General features: G+C 47.1%; 1 protein-coding gene and 1 non-coding gene across 2 annotated transcripts; both read left to right on the forward strand.

Annotated features, from left to right (window-relative positions):
- SNTA1 (syntrophin alpha 1) lies at positions 1-23,954 on the forward strand. Its single transcript, XM_016200650.2, has 8 exons — positions 1-310; positions 3,370-3,555; positions 17,027-17,231; positions 20,001-20,208; positions 20,346-20,476; positions 22,444-22,640; positions 23,359-23,546; positions 23,631-23,954. Exons 1-8 carry the CDS (start codon positions 1-3, stop codon positions 23,721-23,723), a joined length of 1,518 nt encoding a protein of 505 aa, XP_016056136.2. The 3' UTR covers positions 23,724-23,954.
- LOC148092693 (small nucleolar RNA SNORD22) lies at positions 2,820-2,946 on the forward strand. Its single transcript, XR_015714885.1, has one exon. It is a non-coding gene; the product is annotated as a small nucleolar RNA SNORD22 (small nucleolar RNA).
- Positions 23,955-26,508: the final 2,554 nt, after the last annotated feature.

Here is a 26,508-nt window from a genome sequence, read left to right on the forward strand (position 1 = left end):
ATGGCGTCCGGCAGGCGCGCCCCGCGCACCGGGCTGCTGGAGCTGCGCACCGGGGCGGGCTCGGGGGCCGGCGGCGAGCGGTGGCAGAGGGTGCTGCTTAGTCTGGCGGAGGACGCGCTGACCGTGAGCCCCGCCGACGGCGAGCCCGGCCCGGAGCCCGGGGCCCCGCGAGAGCCGGAGCCCGCGCAGCTCAACGGCGCCGCGGAGCCGGGCGCGGCGCCCCCGCAGCTGCCCGAGGCGCTGCTGCTTCAGCGGCGCCGTGTGACTGTGCGCAAGGCCGATGCCGGCGGGCTGGGCATCAGCATCAAAGGTGGGCGAGGGGGCACCGAGGGCGCAGGGGTCTTGGGGGCCGGCAGCGTGCCGAGGACATGGAGTTGGAGGACTTCTGCCCGGGGGTTAGGGGGTTTGAGGGGACGGAGGGAACCGAAGCATCGGGGCACCAAGGTCGGAGAGGGTTTCGAGAGTCCGATGTCTCAGTCGAAAGGCACAGGTGTGGAGGGGGTTGGGGACGCACCAAGGACACGTGGGTGGGGAGCTGTGCGGAGGCGGGGAGAGCTGAGCGCGGTTACCTCTCAGGGGCTGCGTGGACATCAAGGACAAGATGGGCCCCAGGAAAGCAAAGGATGGAGGAAAGGGATTGGGGCCTGGGACTGGGAGGTCACCAGGGCAGGGAGACACAAACAAGGTGGGGGCTAGGGGTAAAGCCTGGAGTTCAAAGCACAGCGGGCGATTGGAGATGAGGCACCTGCTGGACTCACCGACGGGGCCAGAAAAGACAAATCTGAGCGCCCAGGAAGGCTGTGTACCTTGGCAGAGAGCTGGTTCGGAGTTTCCTCCTTGCACAGGACTGAGTGGGGCCGATGTAGAGTTGTTACTCCTCTTGAGAGCTCTCAGCTCCTAATACTGACAGTTTTTTTTAAGGGTGCAACCAGACTGTGTTTGAGTCCAGGATCAACTGTGTGAACTCAAGTCATTTCCCATCTCTGGGCCTCAGTTTCCTCAATTGTATAGTGAGGCTAGTAATAGAGGTGTGATGTTTCTATGAGAACAGGAGTCCAAAGCAGTCACCCTGCCAGCACATAGTAGGTGCCTGGTTAATCATTGTTGTGAGATGAGAGGGAAAAATGAAGGCCAGGAGAGATTCCCAGAGCAATCAAACACAGTGCTTAAAATCCCTGCATACCCCCAGCTGTTGGATTTACAATTCCTACCACAATTACTTCTCAGGGTCTCAGCTGCCAGCAGTGTGCTATCTACCTGGGGAAAGGATGCCAGCCCTGGTGTCATCCTGGATGTACACTGTTCCCTCTTCCTGGTGCTGGCTCTGTTCCTGTGCTTCCAGACCTTTTGGCCAGGGTGTGAGGGTGGGGATGGTGGTGGCTCAGTTATCACTGTGTGCTAAGTGCTGTGCTCAGTACTCTAGGCTCACGATCCACTTCATCCTGGCAACTAATGAATGGTAAAAGTAGGGAGCATAATCATTACTTTGCAGGTAAAGAAACTGAGGCTCAGAAAAGAAACAATTTCCCCAGGATTACAGTCAATGAGTGGCAGAACTGGGATTTGAACCTTAATTATCAGGCCACTAGATAGTGCCCGGGGGAGTTGGTTCTTTCCCATAGAAGGGCAAATCCCTATGTAGCCAACTAAAGGGGTCTAAAAGTGGAAAATGGGAATCTAGAGAGTGGGCACCAGTCTTAGCCCCAAATTCCAGCATGGGGTAGGGCAACAGATCAGTCCAGAAGTTGTACACTTACTGTGTCAAAGCAGTTCCTCTTTGTAGGTAGACTTAGAGAGGAGCAGGGACTTTCCAAGGTCACATAAAGTTACACTCTAGCACTATATTTCCAGGTGGTGGTGAAGTTACTTTTAGGAGGCATCAGGGAAGTGCCAGCTCCATTGCCATGATGACCTCCCCTCTAGTGTCCAGTCCAGCCCAGGCAGCCAGGAATGATCCTAGTTTCACATTAAACTAAGTCCCCAGTTTCAAGCAGAGCAGGACAGATATAAATAGAAACCCCTTCCTTTCCTTAGGCCTCCAGCTCTGTGCAGAACAATAAAGAAACTGTTGGGCCTACATGGGGTCAGGAGACTTCCACTCCTACATCTGCCACAAATTTGTTTTGTGACCTTAGAATAATGACCACCCCTCTGTGGGCCACTACTTCATCTTCAATATTTCAGGGATGGACCGGTGGTGTGATATCTGAGGGTCCTACTTGCAGTCTGCCATAGGTTTAACAGGATTGGTTCTGAAGCCCGGAGACCTAAGTTCAAATACATACTGGCTTTGCCACTTAGCAGTTGGACGACCTTGGGCAAGGGGCTTCTCCCTACACTTCAATTTTCCTCATAGGAAACTGAGCATGTCTGTGTGATTGGGGTGTTGTGAAGATTCAGTGAAACACCACTGACAACACTTGGCACAGTATTTGGCACTTGGTACATGGAACTAGTAGTAACTGTTATTACTATTTCTTATTTTAAAAGGATATTCAAGAGTTTAGCAATAAAGCAATTCAGTAAAATGTATTGGTTTTTTTTAATCTAGGTTTTTGAAATCTCTAGACTTTAAGGCCTTGGTCTGGATCCTGGATTGTAAAATTTGGAGCCATAGCAATAGCTAATTCCATCATAATGTCAGATTAGGGGGTATCAATGAGTTTCCCTCACTGAGGGAAAATTGCTTAAAATCCCAACTATTTAAGAAAAAGTTACTGAAGCCCCTTGTAAACTACACAAACACTGGTCAACACCCAAAGCATTGGCCCAAAAGATCCAGTGACCAAACTAACATTATGAATTTAGAAAATTACTTTTTCCAGTGAGGAAACATTCACATGTTTTAACTCCTGTCCTAGTCCCGAGAGCCTGTAAAGGTGAACCCACTGGGGCTGGCTGGGGGAAAAGAGGAAAGTTTGTTCCAAAAGGAACTGTCTAAGGGATCACAAGGATTTCTAAACATGGAAAAGGGAAGAATAAATCACTTGTTGAAAGAACGTATATTTTTTTCAGGTCTAAAGAAAGAACAAGGCATGTATAATGGAATCCAACTCTTGGAAGACATCAAAAAAGGAATTTTCAAGCAATTTCTTATACAATCTACCTGTTCAAATTTGCATATAATCATTTCAGTCTTTATAAACAAAAGGTTTTTTAATCTTCAAAAAAAAGAAAAGAACTTCCTAGTATTGTTAATGTCCCAAACTTCTAAAATTCTTTGCTGAAATTCTCTTTACCCTCCCACCTCCCCTTTCCCAGCACTGGGCTGGACACTGCGGGAGAACTTCACAAATGATTTTGCCTCGATGTGACTCCCAGGCATTGGTGTGTCTGCCTCAGTTTCATCTTCTTTCTGTGCCTGTGCAGGGGGCCGGGAGAACAAGATGCCTATTCTCATTTCCAAGATCTTCAAGGGCCTGGCAGCTGACCAGACGGAGGCCCTCTTTGTTGGGGATGCCATCCTGTCCGTGAATGGGGAAGACCTTTCCTCTGCCACCCATGATGAGGCAGTGCAGGTTCTGAAGAAGACAGGCAAAGAGGTGGTACTGGAGGGTAAGCACTGGGGAACCCAGGGTGTTTAGATCTTCGCTACCTTCTCCACGCCTCAAGCAGTGGGGACTGGGAGGTGGGCAGGACTGAAAACAGGAAAAGAACTTGGGGACCTGTTTTGAGACAGCATGGGGTGGTGGGAGAGCCAGCACAGAGCCAGACAGACAAGGTTTTCATTTCCTCTGTCCTGCTCCCTACCTCTGCGGCCTCGGACAAGTCCCTGCGCTGTAGTTTCCTCATCTTTAAGTCAGGGATGTAACTTTTTGCCTTGCTGGGCTGTGTGAATGGGACAAAAGGTTCATGGCAGGATATGCCCAATGAGTGACTCGGGAAGAGAGAGAGAGGAAGGGACTGGAGATGGGACTGCTAAGATTCTTTCCTGAGGTTCTTCAGCACTCAGGGGCCCTCAAACCATGAGACCCACCTTCCTTTAGGAGAAGACGTGGCCTTTATGTAGCAGAATAGCAAATCCAGCAAGAATCAGAGAGGAGGTGTCCGTTTTTTTGGTGGGGGAACCTTGGTGGTTTCCCTCCACTGTCCCCTCACTGTGTGGTCTTGCATGAGACCTTTGCCTTCTCTGGGCCTCAGTTTTCCCATTGGTTGTTATAGGCCTCTTGCTGTGGTTGTGGCATATCTGCCTTTTGCCATCTCTTAGGAGATTTCTGCTTTGCTCAGCCCTTTCCTCAAACTCCAGTCTGCCAGTTCCAGAAGTTGTGGGGGCCTGAGGAATGTGTCTGGCTCATGGCCCAGAACAGGCACAGGGAGGTGGCGGGGGCTGATGGAGAATGCCATGCTGAGCTGAGCCCCAGGCCCAGATCCTGACAGGTTGCCTTTGTTTCCCCAAAGGGGTCTCTAAGAGGCCACAGAAGTAAACAGGTTCTGGGTCTCTGGGTGATCTTTGGCATTCTTGTGTCCCTGACCTGAATTCTTTTTCAGTTTTTGTGTGTATGTGTGTGTTTTTTTAAAATATTTTTTATTGATTTTTTTTAGAGAGAGGGAGGGAGAGGAAAAGAGAGAGGAGAGGGAGCGAGAGAAAAACATCGATGTGAGAGAGAAACATCAACTTGCTGCCTCCTGCATGAGTGCACTTGCCTGACCGGGGATTGACCCACAACCTGGGTATGTGCCCTGACTGGGAATTGAACCTGCTACCTTTTGGTGCATGGGACGACCCTACAACCAACCAAGTCACACTGGCCAGGGTGCTCTCAGTTTTGTTTTACTTTTACATTTTATATATCTATATCTATATCTATATCTATATCTATATCTATATCTATATCTATATCTATATCTATATCTATATATCTATATCTATATCTATATCTATATCTATATCTATATCTATATCTATATCTATATCTATATCTATATATATCTATCTATATCTATCTTTGATTTTTGAGGGTACGTTTATTAAAGCTGGGGACAGTGAAACAAGGAAGGTCTTAGGACAGAGAAAACAACTGGAGAGAGACTAGGCGGGGCTGCTTTGGTCCTCTAGAAATGTTATGGGGAAGAAGTGAGCCAAGACAGGGCTGCTATCAGCTCACTGGAGAGTCAGAGAAAAGGGAGCCTTGGGGACAGGTTCCAGGGGTTAGCCCATTGCTCCCCTGGTTGCAAGTCTGTGGGGACCCTTAGAGTTTAGAAGATGCATGCCTATGGGGGGAGAAGAGGAGGGGGGAAGGTGCGGGCGTGCTCCTGGGAGGGAGAGTGCGCCTATGGTGCATATGTTTATTTATTTATTTTTAATTAATTAATTAATTAATTAATTATCTTTATTGTTGAAAGTATTACAGGTGTCCCATTTTTCCCCCCCCCAATTGACCCCCTCCATCTTGCTCCCACCCTCTCCCCAGGCCTTCACCCTGTGACAGTGCATATTTTTAAAAAACTGACTCTTCAGTGTTGGTCCCTAAAAGCTTAAGTACATCAATCATATTTTAACAGCAAAGTTACATAAATGATATGGATATAAGAGACTTTTCTTCCCAGATGCCTCATTATTTTGATATTTATAGCCAGGAATGCAATTTTAAACAGTTGAAATCTATCAAAATGTCGTATTTTGGTTTACTTGAAAAGCTCTTAGTTTTTGCTGTTTGAAAATTAACCTGTAGATGGCAAAATTTCTACTGTAGACACATTTCTAATCCACACTAAAGTTCCCCTCAGCCCCTCATCCTTAGGTTGAGAATGTCGCTCTCTGGGTTCTCAGTGTGGATCATTCTGAGAAGGTAGCATCTCTGAATGCTTGAAGCATCTCCTGGTTTAGGAGCTAATACCCAAACCTTCCATCTAACTCATTCACTCCATTCCTTCCTCACTAAATCAAGACACATTTGTAGACACCTACTGTGTACCTGGTGTGCAGAGCATTGAGTCAGAAGCTAAACCAGACCCAGGCCGTCTCCTGAAGGAGCTCACCATTTGGTGGGAGAGATAAAACATAAGCACTGTCTCCTCCACACAAACTATTTAAAAATCAGTTTCTAAAATCCTGTCTGTTCTGTGGTGAATGTCTGGCCTCGGGTAAGATCCTTGCCTTCTTTGGGCCTCAGTTTCCATATCGACTGAGGTTAGACTAGATCAGAGATGACCAATAGCTTTCATTCTGAGTGTCACTTTTGCTGGTGGTCACTGGGAGTTCCATATTTAGAAGGCTTGGGAGGTCTTATCTGGACTCAGCAGAAAGGAGCTGGAATTGATTAGCAAAGTGTACCATGGATATGGCAAGGAAGAGAAATAACATGTGTACCATCCCATGTACTGAGGGTCCCTAGTGCTTATGTTCTCTTAAGACTTTTCATAGGGCAAGATCTTTCCTTGGCAAACCCTGCCTTAGGACTCCGGTGGAGCTTGGCCTCTCTCTTGCCCAGGATAGGATTTGGCACATAATAGGCACTCTATAAATGTTAGTAACTCCCCTCCTGTTTTATCTCATTTGTATAGAATTGATATTATTTCCTCCTTAAATGTTTGATAGCATTCTCCAGGGAAGCCACCATTATAGAAAGGATTTTAACTCTGATTTTAATGCCTTTAATAGGATGATTTAGAGGATCTATTTTTTTCTTGAAAGAGCTTTGGTAGTTTTTCTTTCAAAGAATTTGTCTTTTTTTAATCCAAGGTGTCAGATATATCGACATAACATAACTTATTAACTCTCCTTTTTGGACCAGAGCCCTCTTCTGCTTTCTCTTTCCCCTCCCTTTACACTGCTCTATTCAGTGGTTTATTTTATTTAATTAATTAATTAATTAATTTAGTTATTTAGTTAGTTAGTATCCTCACCTGAGGACATTTTTTCCATTGCTTTTCAGAGAGAGTGGAAGGGGGAAGGGAGGAGAGAGAGAGAGAGAGAGAGAGAGACATTGATGTGAGAGAGACACATCGATTGGTTGCCTCCCGCACGGGCCCAGACCAGGGCAGGGGATCGAGCCTGCAACTGAGGTATGTGCCCTTGGCCGGAATCGAACCTGGGACCCTTCAGTCTGAGGGTTGATGCTCTAACCACTGAGCAAAACTGGGTAGGGCTCTACTAAGTGGTTTTGAGGCCACTCTCGGTCTTAAGGGGGAGACAGCTGAGCAAACCTATGAGATCAGCAGCATGTCATAGGTGCTGAGACAGGGTCTGCCCAGGTGTTACAGGAGGAAGTGGTCACTTCTCTCTGGGTTGTCAGGAAAGGCTTCCAGGAGGAGGGGATGTGGCACTTTATGAACAATAAGCAGAGGTGAGTACAGGGTGGAGGAAGGGCATTCCAGGGAGGGGAACTGTGTGAGCAAAACCCCAGAGGGGGAAAGTGACTTGACTCACCTGGGGAGTTGCCTGGGAAGTTATTCAGCTTTATCTGAACCTAAGGTGTGAGGCTTTTTTGAGCTGCTTTCCTGCCCAGCAGGCTTATTGAAGGAGGTAATTTGACCCAAGGCAGCAAAGGGGTGGGGATGAGCACTGGGGTCAAGACTCTTTGAATTGCATGGGTGATCTGAGAAGCCTGGAGAACATGAGGGAGCTAAGATGCTGGGTTGTGGCTTGTCCTTGATATTTGGAGGAGTCTATGGAGAAGGTAAGGACTGGGCAGCACCTGAGTCTGGAGCCAGTGCTCTTGGGAGCCTCTCTGGGCCTAGTTTCTCTGCTAGGACCCAGTCACTGGCCACACTGTTCAGAACTTCCCTGCCCCTATCCCACTCATAAGGCTACCCCCAAGAGGCGATGGAAGGGTGGACTGTCCTTTGGATGAGAACTTGGCAGGGCGGCTGGGCATCTTTCCTGAGGCCTGGGTCTTGGTAGGTACGGAGCTCCCTGAGAATGTCCTAGGACAGATGTCACTGGCAAACTCTGGGTGCCAGCCAGATCCCTACTTCTTTGGCCTAAATCAGGGGCTCAGCTGGGCATCAGCAAACCCAATCTGCCTTCTGGACTTTTTCCTCTGTGAGGTCAGGGGTTTGCACAAATGTCTTGAGCCTGCTCTCAGTCACAGGGATGTGCTTGTGACCATCCTGGGCCCACGCTGGCAGCCAACGCACCTCTGTCTGCTGCTTAGAGAGGCCCATTGTGTTCACAGACCTGGAGCCCGGGCCAGCCTGGGTCCTTGGAGACCAGGCCTGTGGGAAAAGGGGGGACAGCCAAATGCCTCCCCTCCCTTCACCCCCAGTGCAGCTGACAAGACAGAGGCAATTTTAATGTGATGCATTAAAATATAATACTAAAGGACAGTACAAATTAATAAAGTCAATTTCAGTACTTTGTACAAAGGGAAAGTACATCCCACATAAAGATCAGGCTTTTAAAAGATACAGGAATAGAGTAATATGTACATAAAAGACACATACAGTGATAGGAATTGCTGTAATCCCTGTGTTACAAAGTCACCAAGGTTTGTTGAGAATAAATAACTTTCTTCAAGTTATCCAACCAATAAAGTGCCAGACTCAGAATCCAAAACAAGGTCTGTCTGGTTGCAAAGGCCGCTATTGCCTCAGCCTTGAATAACACCTACCTTGTATGGTTATTTGCAAGATTAAAAGGTAATACATGTAAGGTGTGTGTAATGTGCTGAGGCCAGTGCCCACAGTAGATACTTAGTTATTTTATTTGCTGTTTGTAAATAAACACATTGATGAGACAATGTGTTTGAAATGCATAGCACAATGTCTTCCACATGGTAAGCATTCAATGAAAGTCAGCCTTTATTATCATCACATCAGTATCAGCAGCATTATTATTTTCTCCAGTAAATTTGAGGCCTTTGAGGGCAGGAATCATGTGTAGTTTGTCTCAGAGCCCCAGGCCTGGCACTGAGCCCAGTACACATTAGATGTTGGTGAGTGGGTGGGGAATGATCACTAGGGTACATCTCTGGCCCTTTCTACTTAATGTTTAACCTTGTCAATTGCAGTTTACTTTCCTAAATGTTTAAGGTGGGGCTCAAGGCTCAAGCTGGGATTGACTGACACCTGAGAATTTCTTTTCTTTTTTCCTCTTTTTATTGAATTTATTGGGGTGCACTGGTTAATTGAAAATTTCTATTATGAGTTCTTGTAACTCCAAGTCCAGGCCCCTGCCGACTTCTCCCCTGGGAGATGGACGCTGCCAGGTGTCCTGCCCGAATTTGGCCTAGTGCATCACCGCCATCAAAAGTGGGATGTTATTAATGGTTGCAGCTAATTTGAGGGGAGCACCCTAGTTGGCTTAGTCAAATGATGCCATGCTCCTGAGGTGCCTGTGGGGTTCCTGTCCTTGGACAGAGTCATGAATGTAGCTCCTGATCAGTCCTACCGTGGCTGCAGCAACCTGTTGTTCTAATTGTTTTCAAGGGAACATTATTTGGAACACACACCACACACAAAGGGCTTTGGGCCATGTGACTCTCCAAAGCCAAAATTTGGCTTAATGCAGCCCTGGCCTGTTCCCTGGATCTTGATTAAAATTCCTGTGGGGCTCTGGAGTGGGGTTCTGGCCTTGATTAGCTGCGTGAGCCTGGCTGCTGATGGTAAGAGAGGAAATAATAATGGTAATGATGATAATAATAGTAATGGTAGTGTCTGCTGTTCATGTGCTGGGCACAGTGCTATGTTTGTCTCATCGATTCCTCAAAACCACCCCTATGAATTAGGTACATTATTTATCTCATTGTGCAGATGAGAACAATGAAACTCAGAGAGGTGGAGCTACTTGCTCAAGGTCACACAGTAGCAGAGATAGAATTTGAGCTCAGATCTGTCAGATGCAAAAACCCATGTTCTTAAATATTTATATTGTACTACAAGTCATTTAACCCCTGTGAGACTCAATTTATTCAACTATTAAATAAGGACATAGATCCATTTCATTGATATGATCTGGTTAGATAAAGATGTGTTTGTGAGAGTTGAGATGGTGCTTGGCAGATAGTAGGTGCTCAATAAGTAACTTTTTTCCAAGATCCTAGAACTCTTTGCTTCTGGAAGGGGTGATGAGGGTCTCATTCTTGAATCCTGGCTCAGATGATTTTGAATGTGGTGGTGTATACATATATTTAAAAAAGTAGATTAAAAAAAAATACAGAAAGTAATATATACCTATTTAAAAAAAAACCCAAGAGAGTGTAAAACAATTACCTCTTCATAGAGATAACCACTGTTGATATTTTCACATTCTTCCAGAAAGTTTCCACATTTACTTTTATCATTTAACAAGTTGAGGACGTATTTCCAACTCAGTATGTGTAGCTCTGTCTCATTCTTTTTAATGATTGCATAATATCACATTATTGAGATTCCTACATTCATTTAACCAATAATATTTACTGAGTCCTCCTCTGTGCCAGAACTCAATGTAGGTACTGGTGATATAGTCACAAACAAGGCTGGATCAGGAAGCTTGTACCTTGTATTTAGCAGCCCTTACCCATGACATTTAGGTTATCCTTAGCCCCTTGAACCAAAGACAGTGGTGCTGTGACCCCTCTGTGTGCCTATGAGCATTTATCTGAAGTGGAGCCCCTGCAAAGGGTACTGTTAAGTCAGAGGGTTCAGGTATGTGCCTTAAGGATCTTGACAGATGGTGCCCCTATTGCTGTACAAGAGTGTGGTGAGGTGAGATTTTTTTGCCCAGGGTGTGGCAACCTAGGCTCTATTGGTCAACCCTGCTTCAGGGCCTGCCAGGGGCTGGGGACTATTTATAGTCCAGCCTTGCTAGACCAGCAGGACTTTAAAGGTCATCTCTCCCAGAGCCTGCTGGGATCCCACATCCACTCCACAGTATCTTGGGTGGGAGGGTGGGCAGCCTGGACTTGAATCTTTATAGTACCTTACTCAGAGGGCTGGTGTATTAGTACTTATTATTTAAGCAAAATTGAGGCTCAGAGAGACCTTGGAACTTGCTAAGACCAGATAGCAAGTGACGGCCTGGATTGAAATATTTGTCTGCCCGTCACTACATCGTGTGCTCAACCCCTTATACTATTACACTAAGAACAGCAGCAGAAATACTAACCATACTACTGTTTATTGAAGACCTGTTCTGTGCCACGTGGGGCAAAGTGCTTTTCAGGTGTTGAATCTCAATATACTGGGAGGTAGATATATTTTGATCCCATTATAAAGATGAGGAAATAGAGGCTTACAAAAGTCAAGTCACTTGTCCAAGGTCATAGAGCAAGGAAGTAAAACCCAAGCCTGCCTCATTCCAGAGCCCAATTTGATGTCTCTTCAGGCTGAGAAGCCCCAGGCCTGTCAATAATAATTCATTTCACAAATTTCTTATTTATGGATTATCTGGTATATGTCAGGCACTATTCTAGATGCTGGGGATACCCTAGTGAACAAGAAAACAGGTCTCTGTCCTCATGGGGCTGACATTTTGGTTGGAGGAGAAAGGCCATTTATTAATTAGTAAGCAAATGAAAAGATCATGTAATTTCAGGTGGGGCCTAGTAAGTGATCACCAACTGAACAGACAAGGAACAGCTTGAGCTTAGAGGACAGGCTTCAGCCAAGACTCAAAGCCAAGATATTCAGTCACAAACATTTATTGAGCACTGGGATAAGTACTGGGGATACTGTATTGAACCAAAGCAGATGTATCCCCTATTACTTCTTGGCCTTTTGGCTAAGATCAAGTGCAGATGTATCCCCTTTTCTCTGCAACACATATGTTCCCTCCCTGGGCCAGGCAAAGGTCCTACCTTGTCTGTTCCTTGTGTTTTTAGTGGAACCTATTCCTGGGGTCAGGGCTAGGTCCCAGCTTCTCCTTGGCAGAGCTGGGGATTGGGGCCTCTGGAAATGGGCAGCGTGTGTGTCTGTCCCAGCTTCCCTGAGGAGGAAAGGCCCACGTGTCACTGCTTTATCAGACTCCTGGGCCAGGATCTTGGCTGGGGAGGGTGTGGATACCAACTGTGTCTATCCTTGGAGTCTCAAGAATGCTGGCCACAGTACCATGGTTGTGCCTTCAGCTTTCCAGGCCGCCGCCTTTGGGCAACCTGGCCCTGGTTAGTAGGGTGACTCAGGTAGAAATCAGAGCAGAGAGGAGGACTCAGAGCTGGGCTATTTATGGTCACACTCTGGGGCCCCAAGACCCCACCCCCATGCTGGGACAGGCCAATTGGTTTGTGAAATCCAAGCCCTGTATTGAGCACCAGCTGGTGTGCTGTCCATTTATAGCATGCTCTTGTGGGAAAGGAGAAGGAGGACCCAGTTCTGGGGCAGCCTGGGTGAGCAGGGGCTCTAGCAGTTTTTCAGGCCTCAAAGTTGACAAATGTTCATTTGTGGAGCACATAGGATAGGAGATCCCTACTGCGTTCTGAGGACGCAGAGATGAGTCAGATGAGGTTCCTACCCTCCCAGTGCTCCCAACCTGGTGGGGGACAGATCTCCACATAGACACAGGGGAGTAGGCTCTAGAGGACTGCAGAAGTGATGGCTGCGGTGGATCCAGTGTGGGCATCTGGGAAGGGTTCCTAGAGCTGTGGTGTTTGAACTGAGCTGGGACCTCCTGGGCTGTGGCACCTTCTTCCTCCTGCTGAATGAACCTGTCCTGCTGTGGCATTCATTTCTTCATTCATAGAAGCTGACTCTGGGTTTGAATCAAGCCCAGTTTCTGTCCTCTGGGACCTCCCATTTTGGTGGGAGAGACAACCCCAATACACAAAATAACAACAGAGTTCTGAGAAGTGTGGGCAGCAGTGGCTGATAGGTAAGAAACTCATATTTCTTGCCACATGTTTTACATCATCTCATTTAATTCTTAACATCTCTCCTAGGTAGACACTGTCATTCCTCTTTCATATTATTATTATTATTATTTTTAATCCTTACCTAAGGACTTTTAAAAATTAATTTTTAGAGATGAAGGGAGCGGGGAGAGAGAGAGAAACATCGATGTGAGAGAGAAACATCAATTAGTTGCCTCCCATATGTGCCCAACTGGGGATCAAACCCACAACCTGGGTTTGTGCTCTGACTGGGAATCAAACCCACCACCTTTGGTGTGTGGGACGATGCTCCAACCAACTAAGCCACACTGGCAAGGGCTCATTCATTTTTTATTGACTAGCAGAATGAGGCCCAGGGAGGTGAATTATCTTGTCCATGGTCACACACACAGTTAGACAGTGCTGGAGGTGGAATTCAAATCCAAGAGTGTCTTATGTCCTAACAATGGTTTAAGAGCATTCTGTGCAGAGGTAACTGCATTTTCAAAGGTACGGAAGTTTGGGAGCTCATACAGCTTCTGTGAATTCCAAGGAGGTCAGTATGATTGGACTAGAGAGTGAGATTAGGGACGTGGCAGGAGGTAAAGCCAGGAAGGTAGGCAGGGCCCAGATCCTGGAAAGCCCTGGAGCTGGATGAAGGATACAGGGGAGCCAGAGCAGGGCTTTGAGCAGAGTAGAGGTATGACTAGTTATAGCAGGGAGATCAGTTGCACCCTTAGGTGGGGGTGGGGATTAGTCAGGATGCTTTTGTTTGCAAGTCATAAGAACCCAATCTAAAGGGTTTAAACATTGAATAAAATGTATTTTCTTCCAGAATACCTACAGGCAGCCTGGTTTCAGGGTGATTAATTGAAGGCCTCCCCATTCTCAGTGTGTGACCCCCAACCCTTGTAGTCAAAAAGTGACTATTATTGCTCTAGGACCAGTTTCTCTTCCGGCAACTTCTAAGGGCTAGAGAAGAGAAAGGAAGGGAGTGTACTTTGCTTCGCATCTCATTGGCTAGAATTGTATTACCTGCCTCTTTCTAAACCAATCACAATCAAGAGGGAGGAATGATCATGATTAGTTTCGGCCAATCAAGATTCTTCCCTTGGGTTTGAGAGAAGCCCAGCCTATGGGGCTCAGGGTTCTGTTAGCAAGGAGAAAAGGATGGTTTGAATGTCATATAGGCTGTGATGTGTCCCACTCCCATGGTCCGTTGAGACATAATCCAACATTTAGTCCTGGGGTAAGTCATTGCTGTAATGATGAGGCTGAGTCATTTTTAGGCCTAGTCCCTAAAACTTTGGGCCTAGGCTTAGTTCTCTCATAAAACCCTCTTATTTTCAACAAAATTTCTCCTCCAACCCCAATAGGGTTTCTAACTCTCTCTCACTCTCACTCCTGTTTGCCTTGGATCCTATCTGAGCCTCCAAGGGCAATCTCCTGTGACAGAAATAGCTTCTTATCTGGTTCTTCCAGGGAGCTGGGCCAAGAACTGCTTCCTCACCCCATCTCGCCTGTCTGTTCACAGGAAGAACATACTGGTTGAGCCTTGACTACAGACATCAGATGACTAGCAAACCAGATGGCTGAGGGGAGAGGAAGGAAGGCTGCCCAAGGAGTAGCAGGGATAGGTACCCTTCAGTAGGGCAGTAGAGGGGGCAACCTGGCTAGGGGAAGAGAGATTAGTGCGTGGGTAAGTCTTTTAACCACCTTAATATACTGACTGTCTTCCTAGGACCTCATTTTAGAGGTGAGGAGACTGCTGCTCATGAGAATTGGGAATAGGCCAGATGAGAGGGCACATGTGGCAGACACTGTTGATTGCCTGCCTACCCATCATTTCCCCTTCTTCCTTGCTATCAGAAGCTTGATTTTATTGGGTGAGAATATGCTCAGTCCCAGAGGCTGAATTGTAATTGGTCTAAGTCATGACTATTCTCCCTTGGTAATGATTGTGCTAGAAGTGGGCCTGCAGCCCTGTTGGCTTCATGGAAATATTTACCTCTCTGATAAGAGGAAAGTGTTAGGAGACAGCCTCTTTTCTGCCCGTCTCATTTCCTGCTTTGGGTTTTGTTGACTGGCTTGAGCTGTGGCAGCCATTTTGTGGTCATGTGGGGAGGCCCAAGAGAATGGCAGAGAGGCTTACCCCGAATCCGGTGTCATTGAGCCACTGAACCAATCCTGAAATTGCCTTCCTCTAGATTTCTTGTTATGTGAAATCATAAATATCTTTATTGCTTAAGGCACTGTTATCATATGTTCTATTATTTGCAGCTAGACTTCAATAATTGATATAGCAAGAATGACCAAAATGTTTTAATACCGGTCAGCCTTAATTAATGATTGCCATAGAACACTATAATTGATTCATGATATATTTCACGAGCAAGGGATAAAGAAGTGGTAGAGCAAGTGGCATATGTTTATCATCCCTGTCCTACCTAAGGTCAGTCCGATACCTGGCACACAGCAGGTGCTCAAGAAAACTGACTTGTCCCTGAATCTCTACTCCCATCAAGCTTTTCTCACATTAACCATGTCATCATGTTGCCTTTCACTTTTAGCTGCCAGTGTTAATGAGATCTTTTCTTAGAAATGCATGAGATCCAGGCCCCGATCAAGACTCTTTTGGTGGTAAATGTCATAACTTCTGTGGACATGGCAGCCTGACTTTCTAAAGGATGAGTATAGAAACTGGAACATTAGCAGGTACCTGGCAAGGCTTTCCCTCTGTTTCTTGACGCGCATCTCCGCTAATTTTATTTCTCTACAAACCAGCTTTCCCCTTTTCTTTGTGCCTACAGCAGAAGGTGGTTGATCCCCATAGTAAATTTGTTCAAGACACTAGTCTAGGATGTCTCCATTCTCAATTTGGGTAGCCTAGTGTGGGTCAGGTGTTCATTCCCGGTCCAGCTAGCATAGCCAGGAAAGCGGGATCATGTATCAGAACATGACCTCATTGGTGAATTGGGCAGAGAAGTAGGTCTGGGCTGCTATTCTAGCAATAGGAGGATGTACTGTCTAATATGGTCACCATTAACTGCATGTGACTTTTTGAATTTAATTTTAAGTTAATTAACATTAAATAAAAAGCCCACTCTCCTGTGTCTGTGCGGAGCTCCCACTAGGCTCAGAGCACTGTGAAGGTGGAGACCTTGTCTGACACATAAAATAAAAAATGCAGTTCCTCATTTGTACTAGCCACATTACACGTGTTCAACAGCCACATGTGGCTAGTTGATACTGTATTGGACAGTGTACATATAGACCATTTATATAATCACAGAAAGCTCTGTTGGACAATGCTATTCTCTAAGGTGTCCACTATACTCAGTGATGATTGGTCAGAGCTAAGAAGGTCCCTAGGCACCTATATTGGTTGGGGTTCGAACTATTCTGCTACAATAAGAGACTCATAACATACTATGGCTTAAATATAATAGAAGCTCCTTGCTTTCTTAGGCAACAGTCCAAGTCTAACCTGACATCTCCAAAGTGTCAGTATCCATTTACTTCTGTTTTGCTGGTCAACCTTCCTTAGAGTGTGGCTCATGTCCTCATAGTCAAGATGGTGCTCCACCAGCCTTTGTTCCAGCCAGCTCAACCCTGTTTGGGGGAAGAAAAGGGGGAAAGAAAGGGTCTGCCCCTTTCTTTAATAGACAAAACTTGATTGTTGCATATAACCCATCTGCTCTCACCCTATCGGCCAGACTTGATCCCATGAGCACTTATATAGCTGCAAGGGAGACTGGAAAATGAAGTCTTAAGCTGAGAGGCTGTCACTAGGTTGGAGGACAGTTAGCAGCCTCTACCACAGTACTATCTCATCCAACCCCTCTTTTCCGCAGATGAAAAGAATGAAGAGATTTAGGCAGACAATGACAGTGGCAGAGCAGTCACATCTCCTGACCTCCCTCTTGGTGCTCTTTTACTGCCTTGCTACAGCGGTTGTCTGTTCCCTTTAAGCAGTTGGGCAGAGAAGTGGGTCCCAAAGGTCCAGACACTTCTACTTACTTGGTTAGAACTTAGTCCAGTGGTCACACCTATCTGCAAAGGAGGCTGGGAAATGTAGCCTTTCTTCCAGGTGGCCATGTGTCTTTTATAAACCAAGGGAAAAATGAGAGCATGGATATTGGTATTTTCTACCATAAAGTCAGAGACTTTAGCCTAGAGAAGAATAGTGATATTAGACATAAATTAAATTCTTAAATTCTTAATGAATTAGTGAAAATTGTGATGTGTGCTGCACGGGAGCCCGTGTCACAGTGGTAACTGCTGACCTGTCCCTTGACCAGTCAAGTACATGAAGGAGGTCTCACCATATTTCAAGAACTCTGCCAGCGGGACCTCGGTTGGCTGGGACTCGCCTCCTGCCTCACCCCTTCAGCGGCAGCCTTCCTCCCCTGGCCCCCCACCCCGAGACCTCAACGGTGCCAAACACATTTCCTTGAAGATGGCATATGTCTCGAGAAGGTGTACCCCCAGTGACCCAGAGCCCAGGTAAGCCTGGGGTGGGGGCACTTCAGACAGGCATGCCTTGGTGGTGTTCGGTAGTGGGGCCAAAGGAAAGGTACAATGCCTGAACATGGTAGGCGCATAAGAAATGGGTATTGAATGGATGCAAGAGTGAAGTTGTGGGGATGAGGGTGTGCTTTGCTTTTCTCTTCTTCCTCTGGGCAGCTCACATCTGAGGAGGAACTTTGCGGAGAGCCCTGGTTTCCAATCCTGGTTCTCCTCGAGCTAGTGTCTTTTCCTATTGACCTTTAGATTCCCCATTGTGAAATAAGGTGATCAGACTCAAGGATCCCATCAAGTCTCTTCCCACCCTGTTGAGGTTCTGAGATGTCTGGTAATATTTGTGTCAGGGCCATGGAAGGTTATTATCCTTCACATCTGAGCAGCCCTTAACAGTTCATGGATGATAAGATTGATACCGGCCAACATTACTCTGTTTACCACACACAGTGCTCCCGTGAGCAAAGTCCTATTTCAGCCCATTTTCTATATGAGGACAGAGAGCAGAAGTAACTTGCCCAAGGTTGATCACGACTAAGAAGGGTTGGAACTTGCCTCTTTCCAGTAGCTCTCTGCTTTAGAAGCTATAGGTGCCTGAGTGATGGTGGTGGTTGAATGGAGTGTATATTGGTCAAGCGGGGTGTGCAGTATTGGGGGTGGTGTGTATATTGGGGGTGGCATAAAAGGCTGTGCTGTGGGTCCTAGTTACAGCCACGGCTCAATGTCAGTTAAATGCCCAGCATTGGCATACAAGTCTCCTGGCCCTACTTGATGACCCAGCCCTACCCTGCCCCCACGAGGCAAGAAGTGGTAATTCACGGGCACTTACAGGTGTCCCACCAAGGAGCCTTTTGTGTTGAGTGAAGGTGACGTGCTATTAGTCCTTCCTGAGACTCAGAACCTTAGGTTAATTGTGGTTTCCAGCCCAATCTCAGACATCGCCTGAAACATGTGTGTACATGTATTTCTATGTATGTGCATGTGTAGATGGCATGTAAATACAAGTGTTTTTGTGTATATGTGAGCTTTTGCAAGGGTATTGGTGTAGATTTGTGCATGTGTTTGTGTGTGTTTATGTTAATATTCATATGTGTACAAGCATATATGTACATGTGCTTGACCATGTGCATACATCTGTAATTGGATGTCTGACTTGAATATAACTGGGGTTCCATATCAGCACAATATCCCAGTCAAAAGAACACAATCTGGTAACTAAAATAGAATGAATAACACTTTGCTTTTACTTAGGGTTACATTGGGCTACAAGTGTAAGAAACCCCGAGAAGCAATGGCTTAAGTAAATGAGAGGCTTACTTTTCCACATGTTTAAAATGTCCATGGGTCAGCTGTTTATTTAGGCTGCTGTCACTGCCCAAGAATGCCCTCAGGAGTCAGGCTCCCAGCTCTTTCCCTGCCGTCTTTATTGTGGATTTTCTTCTTCGAGGCAGGATGTGGCTGCACCTCCAAGCATGTGTCTATATTCCTGACAGGATGAAGGCAAAAGGGAAAGGAATTTTTCTCCTGGTATTTTGTTCTATTGCTGCATAACAGAGCATCTTAAATTTTAGTGTCTTAGAAGATAACGGTTTATCATTTCTCTCAACTGTGGCTGGCGCAGCTTGCCAGTTCTTCTGCTCTGTGTAGTACCAGCTGGGGCTGGAAGTCTAAGGTGGCTGCTGTACCCACATGTCTGCTGCCTTCGCTGGGATGGTTGGAGCAGCCAGGGGCGGGCTGAGCATTTCTCCTTCTGTACGGCCTGTCCAGGTGGACAGCTTGTTCTCCCTCTCAGGGTAGTTGGATTTCATGGTGACCTGGGGATATCCCAAAATGTCACTTTTGCCACATTTTATTTGTCAAACCAAGTTATAAGGTCAAGGAGAGGAGAAGTAAACTTCACCCCTTGATGAGAGAAGCGGACCGTGTGTACAGGGGGGACGGATTAGTTGGAGGCCATCTTTGGAGACTAACTGCCACATCCAGGAAAGTGTTACCTTTCATTTAGAAGGGACTTCTATCTTATTGTTTAGAACTGGGTCACATGGCCAACCCTAGCTGCAAGGGAGTCTGGGAATTAAAGTATTTTGCTTTCTAGCTCTTCAGTAGAGAAAGGCAAAGGTGAGGGGGGTCAGAGTGGGTGTTGTGTGAGCCATCATCCTGCTTCTGCCCCATCCCATCTGTTACAGAAAGGCCAAAGGGGAGTGAATCTTTCATGTCCCACAGAACATTTTAAAATCCTCTCCCTGTCACTGTTCCTCTGGGACCTCCCTGAAAACCTTTCTCAACACTTGCCTGCATGGCTTTTCATCTCTTTCCCCTTTCCCTACTCCACTAACTCTTTTTATGTAGACCAAGTTGGCCTAATTAGTGCATCACTTTGGTTCTGTACCTCAAAGGAGAACCTGAGAGCTGGCTCAGCTAGACAGGCCTCCTCTTTAGAAACTAGGAAAAAAAGGGCAAAATAATGAATCCTCACACAGTGATAATTTTGGCTCCTATCACACGTGTTTGGTTATGTGTATTTGTGTGTGTATGCCTATGTGTGTGTATCTCATGGTCTCTTGTCCCTAGACCCCATGAAGCCTCAACAACTGTGGCTGGATCCCCAGCAGCGAGTATTGCTCTAATTCTCTCATGGACACCCTTGTGGTTTCTTCTGGTTTTGTGGTAGATGGGGTTTCTTGGGCCAGATCTCAGGGTTTATCAGCTGAAGCAGTGGACAGACTCTCTCCTCCATTTCACTTGTGCCTGCAGGTATCTGGAGATCTGTTCGGCAGATGGTCAAGGCAGCCTCTTCCTGAGGGCCATGGATGAGGCTACTGCAAGGTCGTGGGCAGCTGCCATCCAAGCCCAGATCAATGCTCTAATACCCTGGGTCAAGGACGAGCTGCAGGCACTGCTGGCAGCTTCCAGCACAGCTGGGAGCCAGGATATCAAGCAGATCGGCTGGCTGACTGAGCAGGTGCCTGCTGGGCTGGGGACCTATTCTTCCCTCTCTTCCCTTCCCCTGGAGTTGACCCCATTCCCATTGTCTCCCCATCCTGGCCCTCTGACCTCTCCCCTCCCTGCCCCTCTCCACTTCTGCCTTGTCCCCTGCAGCTGCCCAGTGGGGGCACAGCACCCACCTTGGCCCTGCTGACTGAAAAGGAGCTGCTTCTCTACAGCTGTCTCCCCCAGACCCGTGAGGCCCTGAGCCGGCCAGCCCGGACTGCCCCACTCATCACCACCAGGTACCCACAGTAAGGCAGGCGTGTGTTTCACCCAGAGCTTGAGGGGATGATGCTTTAGATGGGCCCCAGAAGCTGAGAACTTCAGTCCCTGAGTTATTCCTCCGGTGGTCTGAAGCTAGTCTCTACCCTGTCTGGGTCTCAGTTTCCTCATCTGTAAAATGGGGGCTTGAAGCAGGATGTGAAATCCCACCAATCACTCATTCATTGACACCTACTCTGCCCAACCTTGTGCTGCACGATTTGGGGGCCAGGGAGCTGACCCCAATAGTCTCTGCCGTCAGGGAGCACGAGGTCTAGTGGGCGAGACTGACCTAGGAACAGCCTTTACAATGCAGAGTTGCAGGAACCTCTTAACTCTACCTGGCCTGGTGAGGGAAGGCTTCAGGCAGGAGGTGACTTGAGCTGGACTTTGACAGATGGGTAGGAGTTTGCTATTGAAGAAAGGGGTGGAAGAGTCTCATAGAGAGAGAACAACATAGTCAAAGGTACAGAAGCATTAGGGCCAGTGTGTTCATGGAGTTATGTGTGTACTATATATAACCAGCGTGTAGAATCTGTGCAGGAAATGGAGAGAGATGAGACAGAGAGTTGGCAGGGCCTGATTTTTCAGAGCCTCTGTTGCCTGGTTAAGAAATGTTAGCTTTATCTTAGAAGTTGTGGCAGAGTTGAAAAGTTTTAGCCTGGGAGTAAGGTGACTCGGGTTGTGTTTGAAAAGAATCCCTGTGGCTGCCAGGTGGAAAATGCACCTGAGGGGCAGGATGGAAGCTGGGAGGCTGCTGCAGTCATGCAGGAGAGATGGTGGAGGTGGGCAGAGGCAGATGGAGAAGAAAGGCCGCATTTGCATTGAAAAACACATGGGTGGTAAAATTAACCCGCTTAGTGTTTGCCAGATGGGGAGGGTGAGGGAGGTGTTCAGATGAACGGAGGCTTGGAGCTTATGCCTGGGCAGGCAGTGGGACTAGGGGTGGGAGTACAAAGGGAGGGGGTTGGAGCAAAACGCTTAGTTGAGTTCAGAGTGTATGGGGGATGGGTAGGGAGCTTGGATAGGAAGCTTGGGGACTTGTGGGCCTATAGCTCAGGGCTGGAAAGTGGGGGACTAGGCATCACCAGCAGCTCCAAAGGGAAACAAGCTACGAGAGAGAGGGTATAGAGTGAAGAGCAAAGAGGGCTATGGTTCAGAACTCTGAAGTCTGTTGCCCAGAGAGGGGCAGTGAGCTGTCCAAGGTCACACAGAAAGTGGGAATCAATCAGGGCCTGGGCCCTTGTCACCCATATCTCCTCACCCTGAGCTAGGCTGTGGCCCATGTGTCAGAAGCCTGCTGCTATACTAGGGTCAAGCAGGTCATGGATTGCTGACCTAATCCGTGACTCATTAATTCAGGCCACAAATGTCTATTGAACACCTACTATATGATGGGCATTGTTTTAGTTGCTAAGAATATAGTGGTGAACAAATTAGATTAAAATTTGTACCCTAGATGATATTCTAGTGAAAAAGACGGTCAAACCCTAAATGAAACAAATAAGAAATAAGCATAATTTTTGGTACTATGATGAAATGTAAGGCTAGTCAGTGGCAGGGGTACCGTGTTATACAGGGAGGTCAGGGAGGGCTTCTCAGAGGAGATGACGTTTGAGCAAAGGTCTGAAGGAAGTGAGGGATGAGCAATGTAGATAATCAGGGAAGAGTGCACTTGGCAGAAGGAACAGCACGTGTAAAGGTGCCGAGGCAGGAGTGTGTTAGGTGTATTTGAAGACACTGGTGCAGCTGGAGCTGAGGGAGCGAGGGGGAGGGTGGCAGGAGATGATCTATGCCAATCAGTGCTGGTCTAGAAGTCCTGTCCCTGCATTAGGTGCTGAAGGAGTCACGCGGTCCCTTCCCAGGACTTTCCCCTTGGCCAAGAACTATTTCCCTGCTGCCTGAGGCCTCATGCTTAGCTCTCTGCCCTCGCTATCCTGTGCCTCAGGCTGGTGCACTCAGGCCCTTCCAAGGGCTCTGTGCCCTACGATGCAGAGCTCTCCTTTGCCCTGCGCACGGGCACACGCCATGGTGTGGACACTCACCTGTTCAGCGTGGAGTCACCACAGGAGCTGGCTGCCTGGACCCGCCAGCTGGTGGATGGCTGTCACCGGGCTGCTGAGGGTGTTCAGGAGGTGTCTACAGGTGGGTTGGTTGGTCTGGGAGTGCCTCTTTGATAGTGAGTCGCTTATCCTTAGAGATACTCAAGCTTCCTTCTTTAGGGTGCTTCAGGAGGGTGGTAGAATGTAGGGTTTGGGGTCTCCGAGGGCCCTCTGTTTTAGGTGTGCAGGTGCCCTTGGTAGGTAGTAAGACTCTTTTCCCTGGGGTTTTTCTTGCCCTGGCTTTGTGGTTCTGCTGATGAGAATTTGAGAGATGGCATTTGGAGTAGGATTACCAGAATAAAATACAGGATGTCCACTTAAATTTGAATTTCAGATAAACAACAAATATTTCTTTAATATAAGACTGTTGAAATTATCCATTGTTTACCTGAAATTCACATTTAACTGGGCAATTCTGCAGGTTCCTAAGGTCTCCAAGGACCATGTTGGTGGGTCTTCTGATGCCTTTATAGGGAGTGGGCCTCCTGTCCATGCAGAGTTTAAACTCCCCCTTTCCACTTTTGGTGCACTAGAAGTGGGGTATGATTTTTCTCTGGGCTAACCTTCCTTATTTTAGGGTGGGGGTGACTCTCTGCAGGGTGTATGTATAGATGGCACGAAGTGAGTTTCCCATCTGTGGTAGTATTCAAGCCCCATTTTTTGGAGTTGCCAGTCGGGGTTAGTGGTTGGGCTTATGGTCTCTGAGGGCCAGCCGTGCCCATTCCACGTGCCCTCCCCATGCCCATATGCTCTCCCTGCAGCCTGCACGTGGAACGGCCGTCCCTGCAGCCTCTCCGTGCACATTGACAAGGGCTTCACACTGTGGGCAGCTGAGCCAGGTGCGGCCCAAGATGTGCTTCTCCGACAGCCCTTTGAGAAGTTGCAGATGTCCTCGGACGATGGTGCCAGTCTCCTATTCCTGGACTTCGGGGGCACTGAAGGAGAGATTGTAAGTGGTGGGGGAGGAGGGCTATGGTCTCCTGGAGGCCAGGCTAGATGGAGTTCCTGACCCTTTTCTCTATTTACCCTGCAGCAGCTGGACCTGCATTCGTGCCCCAAAACCATGGTCTTCATCATCCACTCCTTCCTCTCAGCCAAAGTCACCCGCCTTGGACTTTTGGCCTAGAATTCGCCAGATGCACTAGCCCCAAGGAGGGGGTGTCCACCCCATGGCCTGACCAGGCCCACCACTGACTGCCTGCTCACCACTGGGCTGAGGGACAGGAGAGGAAAGAAACAAGGGTGCAGAGAGATCCAGCCCCTGAGGAGGCTGGGATAGTCTTGGGGATTGGGACCCAGATTCAGGACAGTGGATCCTGCTGTGATGGGGTAGTCTCCGTTGCCCCGCCCCCACCTCCCCACCAGTGCCTTTTGCAGAGAGATATTTTGTGTACACAGAAGCCATTCCAAGCCTGGGACCTGCCCCTGTGGGGATCCTGACCCCAGCCAACAACTGCCACGTCTCCGAGAGGCCCCAAAGTCACCCCCAGAGGCCCCATCTGAAGCTGGAGTTCCCTGGGGTCTGAGGCAAGAGAAAGAGGAGCCTTTCTATTCATTTCTGTCCTCAGCTCCACCACCTTGGGGCATGTGGTTTCCCCTCATCCTCTCTTTCCTCCTTAGTCTTGGATAAATAAACAGCCTGTGAGCCATAGGCAGCCTGGCCTAGTGTCTGTGGTTTGTGCCTTGACCTTTGAGTCCTGTGGTGGTCCCCAAAGTTCCAAGATGGACAAGACCCAAGACTGGAGCCCCTTCCCTGGGAGAAAAGCAGTCCTGTAACCCCAGGGCCAAAGAGAGTGTACCGGCTTTCTATTGTTGCATAACAAATTACCCCCTAATTTAGCAGCTTAAAGCAACAAACATTTATTCTCTTTCAAGATCTTTGGGTTAGGAATTTGAGAGAGGCTAAGCTGGGTTGTTCTTATCTCAGGCTCTATCATGAGGTTGTAGTCAATATGTTGGCTGGGGCTGCACTCATCTGAAGGCTTGACTGAGGCTAGAGGATCTGTTTCCAATATTGCTCACTCACTGCTATTGGCAGGATGCCTCAGTTCCTCACCACATGGACCTAACCATAGGACTGCTTGAATATGCTTATGACAAGGCAGTTGGCTTCCACTAGAGTGAGTGACACAGAAGAGAGAGTCAAGAGGAACCCACAGTGTCTCTTATGACCCAGTCTTGGATGTCACATACTGTCACTTGTGCTTTATTCTGTTCATTAGAAGTGAGGCAGTAAGCCCAACACACACTCAAGGGGAGGGGAATTAGTTTTCACCTTTTTATTGATTGATTTTTAATTTTTTAAAAAATATATCTTTATTGATTTCAGAGAGAGGAAAGGAGAGGGAGAGAGAGAGATAGAAGAATCAATGATGAGAGAGTCATTGATCGAGCCCGCAACCCGGGCATGTGCCCTGACTGGGAACCGAACCCCGGTCGCCTGGATCCCAGGTTGACCCTCAACCGCTGAGCCACGCCCAGCTGGGCGATTGATTGATTTTTAGTAAGAGAGAGGAAGGGAGGGAGGGAGGCAGAGAGAGAGAGTGAGTGAAAGAGAGACATTGATTTTGCTGTTCCACTCATCCATGCATTCATTGGTTGATTCTTTATGTGCCCTGACCTGGGATTGAACCTGAAACCTTGGTGTACTGGGACGATGCTCTAACCAGCTGAGCTACCTGGCCAGTGCAGTTTCCACCTGTTGAATAAAAGAACGTCAGTGACTTAGTGGACCTATTTTAAAACCATCATAGAAAGTCTCAACCCCTTTCCTGCAGCAGGGAGGACACTTGGAGCTGCTTATCGGAATATTCTTTGGAAGCTGTACCATGTTGGCTGGATATGAGTTGCCATGTTTAGAACAACCTACTTGCTTGCATTGTCCAAAAATCACAGTGACAACAGTAACAATAGCATACATTTAAAGAGTGGTTGCTGTCTGCCAGACACTGTACATGTTTCCTTCTTGGATCCTCACCACACATCTTTGTGGCAGGCACAATGATCTCTATTGCCCATGTAAGGAAACGGGGACTCAGATGGGGAGAGTGACTTGTCCAAAATCACATACCTGTGAAATGTCTGAGCTTGAACTTTCAAAGTAGTTCTTTCTGACTTCAAGCCCTTATTCATCTTAGACACTTTCTGGCTCTAACCTATCCATTTAAATACAATGTGAGCCATATATGTAATTGCAAGTTTTCTAGTGCTAAAAAAAGTAAAAAAAAGATGAAAAAATGTTTAATAATATATTTAATTTAACCCAATAGATCCAAAGTATTATCACTTCAACACATAATATAAAAATTTATTAATGAAGTGTTTTACATTCTTTTTCTCATGTTAAGTCTTTGGAATCTGGTGTATATTTTACACCTACACATCTCTAGATGCCAAATTTTCATAACAAATACTTTATTTGTATTTAGATTTCATAAAATTTACAGTTTAAAAATGTAGATTCACATATCTAACTAGTTTCAAAGTTATCCAATAACTAAACCGAGTATCAGTTTTCATATTAACATTAATTTAAATTAAATTCAGTTCCTCATTCACACTAGCTGCATCTCAAGTGCTCAATAGCCACATATGGCTAGACACTATTGTAGTAGGCTAAGCAGTCCTAATCAAACCTCCACATGAGGAAACTGAAGCCAAAACAAGTCATGTGGCTGAGCCTGACATCAGTGGGGAAGGAGGAGGGGAGTAGTAATTGCCCAGTAGCAATTAGAACGATCACTGACCAGTAGGAGTTAGTCAGGTGGAAGGGGTAAAAGTATCCCAGGTGACAGATCCCAAGGTGGGATGGAACATGGCGCTCCCAAACACCTGGTGAAGGGTTTGTTTTCATCACCTTCGTTGCTTAAGCACAACACTGTACAAGACTCCACAACATGGCAACTGGAAGT

Source organism: Miniopterus natalensis, chromosome 7 (genome assembly GCF_054644295.1).
Source record: "Miniopterus natalensis isolate mMinNat1 chromosome 7, mMinNat1.hap1, whole genome shotgun sequence".
Taxonomy (NCBI): Eukaryota; Metazoa; Chordata; class Mammalia; order Chiroptera; family Miniopteridae; genus Miniopterus; species Miniopterus natalensis.